Here is a 10238-nt window from a genome sequence, read left to right as displayed (position 1 = left end):
GACAATCTAGAGATTGGCTGTGATAACTTATTCACGTTAACTCTCCCATATGTATGGATATAAAAGGAGGAGGACCCACCAAGAGATCCTCAAAGAGAATAACCAATCAAGGGAGTCAGGGATGGCATCATATTAAGCTAGCCACTCAAGAACAGGACTACTCATTTCTATGATATTTTCTCGAGATGACTATCATTAAATTTGATTTCTGGTTAATCATGTAAACAGCTGTCTATGAAGGGAATTTTGTATTTTAGCAGAAATAACCATAAATACTTAAAAGTGTGACTGGTTTAGCAGCTCAATGATGAATCTTCTTGGCTACTAGTATGAACATTCTAGTTTTATAATATATAAAGCAAGAACTGGAAAATGAAGAAAAGCTCTGCTCTGATACAGAGTTTTGGAAGGATTTTCCATATATTCTGCTAATGTAATACTTCCCATAGGGAGTCTTCATGGTTCATGAGTGCATTTACCTAGAGTGTATTGTTTCTGATAATTTATATTTCCAGAATCACTTAATTTTCATCTTTATATATTTTATATTTTTATCTCTTTTTTGAGGTGTAAGATTAAAATGTTTTCTGATTTGGGAAAGTGTCATTCTCAACTGAGAAGGACTCATTTCTACAGCTGCAATAACACACATGACAAACACCATGGTCAATTTGAATATGAAGCTTTATTTTACATTATAAAAAAAAAACCATAGCCTTCATTTCTTTTCCTCTGTAAGTCTTGAGGGTGACCTTTCTCCATCACTGCCTTGGGCATGGTCACTCCTTTGAAGAATCATTTTAATATCCTAAGAGAGAAAAATCAAAGAGACGTTACAAATGAAAATAAAGAAGTTATAACTGATGGACATCTTGTATTGGCAGTGATTAAACAGCTAGTTGCTTGTCATTTACTCTTTTCTTTTGTTTCCTTGAGAAAAATGTTCACCATTTAGTGTAAATGCTATTCTGAAACCATGTAGTTATATCCCTGGAATGATATCTAAGGGTTTTAGAAATTCTTCTTTGTAGTTTTATAATGGAGTTGTCATGTTAAGTAACCTTTATAAAAGCAATTACTCAATTCTGTCATATAGTGTGTAAACCAAAAGATCATTTTCCTATTAATGAATAAGACAGTATTCATACTTTATTAAATAAATATTATAATGCCAAAATAATCACATCTACATAGAAATTTAAATATATAAAGTTTGAGCAGTAGATTTTTTTCCTTGGACTTTTCTACTTCTTCATTTTCTTCTTACTATCAGACGTATCAATATTCTAGCAATTTAATGTCTTAAAACACAGTTTTTTTCAAAACAAATGTAAACTTACACATGTAGAATGAATATTAGCATATGTCTAAAACACAAAAATTGCATAGTGATGGCTAGTTTTAACTTTTTTTTTTCAAAATTTAAGAAAGTGCTTTAAGAATGTAAGTTTCTTTTTTCCAGAACTGAGTTCCACAGCTTTCAGCTTATGGTCATCTTAACCATGAAGACATAAGCTATTTCACTCTCTAACCTGGCTTCTATATCTGTCATTCTGTCAGTCACTGCCAGGAAGCACACTAAACCATTCCCTTGAGGAATCTTGTTCCTTCAAAACACTGATTTCCTTAAAGACAGAGGTCAACCTTGAGTAAGCTAAGCGGAAAAGATCAGCAGTTCCCATTGACTTCTAAGTCCCACTTGGGGCAATTCTAGAGGGCAGGCTGACCAGGCATGAGTTTAGAGATTGACACTTCACAGCATGGGCAAAATGGCATGATGTGCTCCAGGTACATGCCAGCCAGCACTGGCTAAATTCAAGACGACAAAGGGGGCCATAACCATCAGTGGCAGTGACTGGAGTGGTGACCGATGGTGTCAGATGCTGGGCACAGACAGATGTTCTTCAAACAAAGCATAGAAGCAGGTGTCAGATGTTGTAATAAAGTTAAAGTAAGAAAGGAGAGAATTTTCAAATCAGATTTTTTGGAGACAGAGTGGGATGAAAATAACTTTCTAGTTATGATTACAGTTGCTTGAAGTTGGGTCTGTGTTTATAGACACTCTTTTTGTCAGGCTTTGATTTTAACACTAAAAGAATTATTTCTATTTCCCATTGGAGACGTGCTTTGTTTGGGAGATTTCCACACAAACCTCAGTCATTTGGCATGTGCTCACTATAAGAAATGGTTTGGGTTAAGTTGTTCTTAGAGGAAAATAATTTATCCCGTTCTGTTTGTCAACGTTTTTGAAACAAAAAATTGCTCTGGAGTTATGGTATTCTCACTAATTTGGTAACATTTACCCAACACATTTTTCTTAATAATTTAAGAATACTTTTGAACATACTTTCTTTGTATGAGATCTAGAGGAGGGGAAGTAAATATATGATGTAAATTGAAAATCTGTAAAATCCAGCACCCAAATCTGGAAGTTACAGTTGTGTTTATCACTGGGACTTCAGTTAGTCCCTTGGATCTTTTCCAGGGAAATTTTTTTCTAGACAAAGAGATGAAAGGCTAGCCATCCATTTGTCTACCTACCTATAACTTTGTATGTTTCATTTCAATTGCAAAATTTCTTGGGTACTGATACTTCTATATCCCGTATCAGTGGTGGTATCTGCATTCATCTGCCAGGAACTGAGCTCAGCACTTTGTGTGTGTCAACTTCTTCCATCCATACACGAGCCCCATGAGGAAAGGCTGGTAGTTATCTCAATGTTACAGTTGTGGAACACAGGATACTGTGAAATTACATGCTCAGCACCACGTATTTCCAAGATTCTATAATTCACACTCATAAGCACAGAGCCAGTATACCTTAAAACAGGAGCAAAACTAAGGTGCTTTGCTCATTACATATAATCCACTTTTTAAAATATGTTTTAATGTTGTAGCTTGTAAACATGGACCTTGTAAACATAGAGCTGTTAAGCAACAGCCTCCAGCTTCCCACTGTTTATAATAGCAAACAACTTTTTAACCTTGAAAAACCACATCCTAGGTTTTGCTCTTCTTATCTCGAACGATCTTCAAATAACATCACTGTGGTTAAGGTTCATTTAAAAATGTGATCTATTTACTTGTACATGGATATCTGGAGCAAACACTAACAGCACAGGTATGAGAGCTCTCCCCATCAAGTATGCAATGTTTACTTCTTTCTGTTTTCTCCCTCCTTCCCTTCTTCCCTCCCTCCCTCCTTCTTTTCGGTTTTGATTATCAAAAATAAGAATGGAATGCCGTACTGGACAAGACCTCCCTTTGATCTCAAATACCTGTTTTAGGCTTTCCAGATCATTGGCACAACTCTTATTGATAAAATTATACCAGTGAGAATCACAGTTTTTCACCTTGTCTTTTGATTACTTGGGTCAGGCACAGAGTTTAAGGATCTGACTCAGACTTATAAAGAAGCATTCTACCACTGAATTAACTCACTAATTGCTTACTAGCTAATGGAGAAATGAACTAGCTCTCTACTGTGTTAAGTGATACTGAGCATAGGCACCTGTTTAACTGCACAATGGTTGGGAGGATGGGTTCCAGAAAAAGCATGAATTGAATACCTAAGAAGTTGTTGGGATTGTACAAAATGGGTTTTGGTGATCAAGGTATCAAAATTTTCCTGGCATACAGTAGGTGGTTACTTGGAATATTTGACATCCTGCTACACTCTGGTATAAGGAAGAGCTATGAAAGTCCTACTTTGGTGTTAAGACCTGCAGTATCAATCTTCCTTGCTCTCAGTCCTCTCCATGTGGGAGTCACCCAGCTTCTGTCTTCCAGTTCAAAAGATCTCATAGTGTTACTATGACTAGACACTACCTTATAGGAAATAAACACTTTTCAAAGTGGGAGAAATATATCATTTAGAAGAATTGTGTAGCCTCTATATTTTCCAGGGGATCTTGCAGCTCTTCAGAGGTTGACTCTCAAAGCTGGTCATCTCAAGGCTTCTACTTTCAGGCAGGAACCTGGTCATAATCATCTCTGGCCCTGAAAAGGGCCATTGATCTACCCAGGTTTTGTATGTGGTTTTCTTCCAATTAAGGGAGGAAATAACTGGGCTGTTAGTTTATGTTTTTACTTAGTCTGGGTAATAGAAAATGAATTCTATTATACATTATTCTAAGAGATTTAGTAATTATTTTAGTAGATCAGATGACACATCTCCCCTGATATGTGGAACAGATTGTGCAGGGTGAGATGGTGCTTAAACAATCAGATATTGAACTCACCCTACTTGAAAAAAGAGAGAAACGGTAACATGTTAGGTGATATGGAAATGAATAGAGATGAAGAAATAGTAACACACTCCCATACGAAGAAGCCTACTGATTCCTCAATTGTTTCACCAAATTCTATTTAAAATTTGCTTTCATTTTTTTAGTTTTAATGATTCTTACTAAATTTTTGGAATCACCCTCTACCCTTTGCAGACAGCCTTTCAAGGGGTCAGACCCTCCTCTTCCATCCAGTCCTGCTGCTATTCTTTAACCCAAGCTTGCCTTCTACCTAGGATGCCCACATCATCCCATCCCAATAGGAAAAGATATGCAGACTTTTTTTTTCCTATCCCTTGTAAAATCCTATTTGTCTCTACTTTCTTTGTAGCCTGTTACTTCTATGCTTCTAGTTCACACAAGTCACAGTTTGAACAACTATAATTTCATACTTGATTTGTTTACATGATGTCACCCTTTTACAATTCTTACATTTAAAAATTATATTGTAAATATAAGTGAAATTTCTGTGTGGGCAGAAGTCGTGTTTGTTACTCATTTCATTCCCCCCCCCCCCCCATGGGAGGTTCTGCTATTGAACTCAAGGATAGAAGCTCAATAGTGAACAAAATTCATAGCAGCAATTTACATGTTTTCTGTGCATGATGCCAGCTAATCTCTACCAAAACATTTTGCACAGAAATAATCATAATCTCTGTACAGGACAACGTGGTACCACCCTGCAGCAGGCAATCCTGAGTTGTATAAGAAGTCAAGCTGAGTGAGCCACACAGAACAAAGCAGTAAGCACCATTCCTCTACTTTTTCTGTTCAGTTTCTGCCTCCAGGCTCCTACCTTGAGTTCCTATCATGGCTTCTTCTGATGATGGACTGTAATCTCTAAAGCAAATAAACCCTTTCCTGGCTAAGTTGCTTTTGGTCAAGGTGCCTTATCAGCAACAGGAAGCAAACTAATACACTAACATGAGAATATTAGCATATTGACAATATATGCCATGATTTGAAAATGGTGATTATACCCGCACTTGGCTGAAGACTATAGTCTTGGTTAGTCCTTTTGGGCAGCAGGAGTCCTGGTCTCTACACCAGTGGTTCTCAGTCTGTGGGTTGTAACCCCCCAAAAGGTCACCGGAAAACACAGATATTTACATTATAATTAATAAGAGAAGCAAAATTATAGCTATGAAGTAGCAATGAAAATGATTTTATGGTTGGGGGGGATCACCACAACATGAAGAACTGTGTTAAAGGATGCAGCATAAGGACAAGTATCATTGTTTGGCCAAAACCATTCATATTCCTAGTAGTTCATATACTTGGTTTTAACTATAACCTACCAATAGCCCTCTGCTATATAGCCAAGGTAGCACCATGTCCTAAGTATGTAGATGCATAATACTGAGAATGGCCTCAATTGTGCACTAGAGATTGACTGCTCTGGGCAAGGCCAGCTTGTTCTTCTTTAATAGTTCATGACAGGGATGTACAGCATGCTTTTAGCTGGGACCACCCAAATTGGGACAATTTTGATTTGTACTCACAGGAATTTTATAGTCTAAGTAATTTGCAATCAGGTCCTGAATGTAAGGATGTTTCAAGAGAAGGTTAACTTCAACTGGCTCCAGGTTCTTGGCCCCCAGGTCCTGAAAAGTTTTTATGAAGTTCTTTAAAAAAAAAAAAGAACAAAAGTGAAATTAGTTTACTTTGCAATCTTGAAGTTATTTTAAAGTAGATTCATATAATAAAATAATTTAGCATAAGTGTTCCATAATACGGTGTGTTCCTGAAGGAATTCCATGCAAACAATCTAACCAACCTCTGCATAGATGTTCTCTATCTTCAGGTAGCTTGCAAATCTATTAGCGTCCAGGACTTCACTTCCTCCTCCAAACACTTTGAGCAGTGTTTCCATGGAAATCTTTTCAGGATTTGCATTTTCAGGGATTTCTTCTTCCTTCTGGTCCCTCTCGTCTTTCTCCTCTTTCAGTTCCCGCTCCTCTCTTGTCACGTCCTCAGCCTCAGGAAATTCCTCATTGGGACTCACAGTGGAGATGGAGGTCTGTCAAATCAAATGACATTAAGCCAGACTGAAGTGCTTCCAACAATAGAAATATTTTACCAACCCGTTCATTACACGAGAACTATATACAGGAAGGCCAGTGCTTATCACAAACCCACTAAACAAACTGTAGAAGAAAATGTACTTGTTACAGTCAAAACCAGCATCAAAATCCTAGAGCACTTTAGCTCATAGTATCCAGAGGTCCAGTGTGTGATGTGCCCCTATCATCTTAACCAAACCTCATGACCAGGTACTCTACATGACCAGGTACATAACATTCCTCATAAAGGTACAAAGAAATAAATTAGTTTAACTGATTTCCAAATGTCTATAGATGATAGAATTACTGTTAGAAATTGATTTCAATTGAGTTTATGACAAGTTAATTTCCAAAGTCAGGTTGGGATTATTATTGATGCTTTCCGAAATTTAGTCAAGAGACCTGACTTCAGATGCTCTCATTTCATTATAACTAAGACAATGTTGCCTCTGTAACAACATCTTAAATACTGAAAGTCACAAAAGTAATTGTATCTCTTGATTTCATAGGTACAGCAGATTAGGAATGATACTGAATATTTGTGGATAAAGAAGTTTTGAATATAGAAGTTAATTCAGTAAAAATAGGTAATTCATAATCCCCAAAGTGGGGGAAAAATGACACAAATTAGGGTTTTGTGATAGGACCCAGTTCTGTTGTAAAAAACTATGGTTTGGAAGGATACCTACCCTAACAAGAATGCATTCACAGAATATGTTATAAAGTTCCCAGAAAACATAGAATCATTTTGTTATGTGACTACTAATCAATAAAATAAAGGACACATTATATTACAGTATCAACAATGGGGTAAATTCAGTGATTTCCTTATTCTTCAGAATTTCTGCAGTAAATTTGTAAATATAGGGTCACACGAGTATTTTTGCTCATGAAAAAAATAATTAGTATTTACTTAATCAGCACAAAGAAATATATAGTTTTGAATTTTGGTTGACCAGATATCTGAGAACACATGGATTCTGATTTTCCTTTACCATTAGAAATGGGGAACTTATAATTTAAGGGAGTGCCGATGTCTTTAAATTCTCAATTCAGGTGATTCATTATTTGTTAGTTAAGAGCTTTCTAAATAAATGTGACATGCCACACATAACAGCACGAGGGCAACTATGTGTCCCCATACAGATTTTGGAGGGACTGCTACCAGAGAAAAAATGAGGTTGCAATGTTTTAGCTTGGAGAGATTACCTTGCTTTTTCTGGGGGTTTATGTATTTTGTAAATATAGAATTTAATTAAGTTTTGAAAAAGAGGCTATCAGTTGAATATTTGATGATTAAATACATATTTCCACACTTGTTAAAATATATATTTCTTTACCTCTTTTCTACTTACAACGATTAAAAAACATGAAATTGAATCTGGAAACAGGTGTTAGCGTCATTGCTTTGGGTCCTTGGTGATTACTTTTACAGTTACTCATCAATAGGTTTCTAGGTCAGCAAAACATTTGCTAGAGTGAGATGAATATAGATTGGACATAAAATTCCTTGTTGAATAGGTACCTAATGAATAGGCATTTATGTGAATTTTAGCACAGGCACTGTGGCAACAGGGTAGAGACACTAACTGTGGGTTAACAAATCACTAGTTTGTTCGATGTGCAGGCAGTTTAAAGGTTAGGAAAATCTGGCCTCCTTGTCACCATTTTCATAATTAGGACATACTGCCTTTTTAAAGATCCAATACACGCATCATGGAATAGATAATCTTTAATCCAAAATGTAATAATTTAAATGCCCAACATTTTAGGAAAAAGAGTCCTTCTCTTACTAACGTCAGAGGCTTCTTTTGTTTTTAATTCCTGTTGTTTTTGTCCTTTAGACTTGGAATAGACATTATGGCCCAATGGTAAGAGAGGAAAGGATGGAAGGAACAGCCTGTGTTCTTAGAGGTGTGAGTCTAAAAGGCATATTCAAGAAAAGGGATTCATGCCAACAGACACCCAAGAGATAAACTAGTGTTAGTAGTGAGAAGAAAAGCCAGTGCTTTTGAATGTTTATGTGTGGCATCAGAACAGAGAGATCCATGAGGTTTAAACCGAGGATGGGGGCATCCTTGATGCTCTACTGCTCTGACTCTTAGATACTGACCTCAAAGCCTTTCGATAAGCATGCCCCTGAAATGATGCCCGTGCAACTTTCTGACCATGAATTTCTCTTACTCACTCAGCTCAGGTCTAATCTGACACAGAAAAAAAGTGTTGGTTCTGAGAATTAAAGCCCAACTGAAAGAGAGAATAGGAGTGTCCGTGCTTCCAACTCCAGGGTCTCAAACGTGCTGCCAAGGGCAGTTAACAAGACCTCAACCATGTGGGAGCTGCCAACTAACAATTCGCTAAGTCTAACATCACAGAGGTTCCAGAATTCTTAGCCATTTTCCCCAAAATTCACTCACTTAAGGATTAAGTTCACCAAAACTAGTACATTCTTGAACTTTTTAAAAAATTACCTAAGAAACCATCGCTTTCCACAGAGGGTCTGGGCCTCATTGGATAAAACCAGAATGGCAGTAAAGATACAGAAAGAAGAATAAAATGTGTGTGTGTGTGTGGGGGGGGATTTCCAGTTGTCATAATAGTATAGGCAGAAGGTAAGAGCAGAGATTTGACAGAATGTCTTGAGGGTGCATAGACGCTGATTGGAGTTGATTTCTGAGTGACGTCTTTGCAGACTCTTGGGAGGTGGTTGCCCAGGAAGCTAGAACACATTTGGAAAGGTCTCAGGAATGGACGGGATGAATGAATAGCATAATTGGGATAAAACACTATTCAGGAATGAGTGGGAGTGAGTGGAGTGGGCAACTCTTATGTTTCTGAAGTGCTTAGAGTTCATTCCATGTCTGGAACAATCAATCCCTGAAGGCCGAAGAGAGAAATGTCGCAACCTCCACAGTCATTTTTGGTTTCTGCTGCATAATAGTTTAGTTCCTAAACAATATCCTTTTGCGTCAAGAGAGCTCTTGAGAACTCTCAGATGAAGCTACTTTCCTGGGCAGGAACACCAACATGAGGTAGTGAGCGAGTCAGGGACAACAGGAATTCAGGCCATTTATTGTAGGTGGCTTTGTGCCACCCACCATAGCAGGTACATGTTGCTATAGTAATGGCTTTGGCACAGCCTCTTACTCTTTGGTCTTTCTTACTCTGAGCAGAATTATTTGTCCCTCTCCTTGTCTCTTTGCACCTATAGCTGAGACTCCATTTCTTAAAAACTCCCTGTCTTCTTTTCTAACTATGTTCACAAATACTGACCATTTTCTATGTGCAGCTACTTTGGAGAAACCAAGACTGACGTGATTAGACACCAAACGGAGATAATCTGGCCACAGGCATCAATGGATGGGAAAAGCCCTGCATGAATTACTACATCTCCTTTCTTCCCTCATTTCTACTCTTTCTTTTAGTCTGTGCTCAAAAGAGCAGCTAGAGGGACCCTGAGATGATCTAAGACAGGTGACTGTGCTCTTCCAACGACATCACCTATCAACAGGCGAAGCTGAGCCAGGCTCTCCCCTCAGTCCTTACTATCCAGTTCTGCTAAAACCCATGAAAGTGGGGAAGACAAAGGCTGAAATAAATTACCTTATGAGAAGAACCTTGTGGCAGAGAGAAAAGCAGGAAATTCTCCCGCTAAAGTGAGCTGGTACCATCTGGAGACACTGGCACAGGTTCAAAGGTGCCTCAGAGTATCTAAAGGTAACATGTGACTCCTCACAAACTCCATGTGTGGTAGTTTGTATAACAATGCCCTTCACAGGTTCATGTAGTTGAATGCTTGATCATCAGGGAGAGGCACTACTTGCGATGAATTAGAAGGTGTGGTCTTGTTGGAGGAAGTGTACCACTAAGCATGGGCTTTCAAGTTTCA

General features: G+C 37.8%; 1 protein-coding gene across 1 annotated transcript in view; it reads right to left on the bottom strand.

The window, feature by feature from the left end:
- Positions 1 to 683: 683 nt before the first annotated feature.
- Spef2 (sperm flagellar 2) overlaps positions 684 to 10238 on the bottom strand; it is a 153404-nt gene continuing 143849 nt past the window's right edge. Inside the window, exons 33-35 of the mRNA XM_041631128.1 lie at positions 6064 to 6306; positions 5789 to 5911; positions 684 to 808 (exon numbers count right to left, since the gene is read on the bottom strand). Coding sequence (XP_041487062.1) covers positions 719 to 808; positions 5789 to 5911; positions 6064 to 6306 — 456 coding nt within the window. The 3' untranslated portion in view covers positions 684 to 718. The remainder of the gene's footprint in view (positions 809 to 5788; positions 5912 to 6063; positions 6307 to 10238) is intronic.

This window comes from Microtus oregoni, unplaced genomic scaffold (genome assembly GCF_018167655.1).
Source record: "Microtus oregoni isolate MIOR12 unplaced genomic scaffold, Mior012 000036F_ref0000092, whole genome shotgun sequence".
Classification (NCBI taxonomy): domain Eukaryota; kingdom Metazoa; phylum Chordata; class Mammalia; order Rodentia; family Cricetidae; genus Microtus; species Microtus oregoni.
Note: the sequence above shows the minus strand (reverse complement) of the source record. Positions and strands in the feature narration are given on the sequence as shown.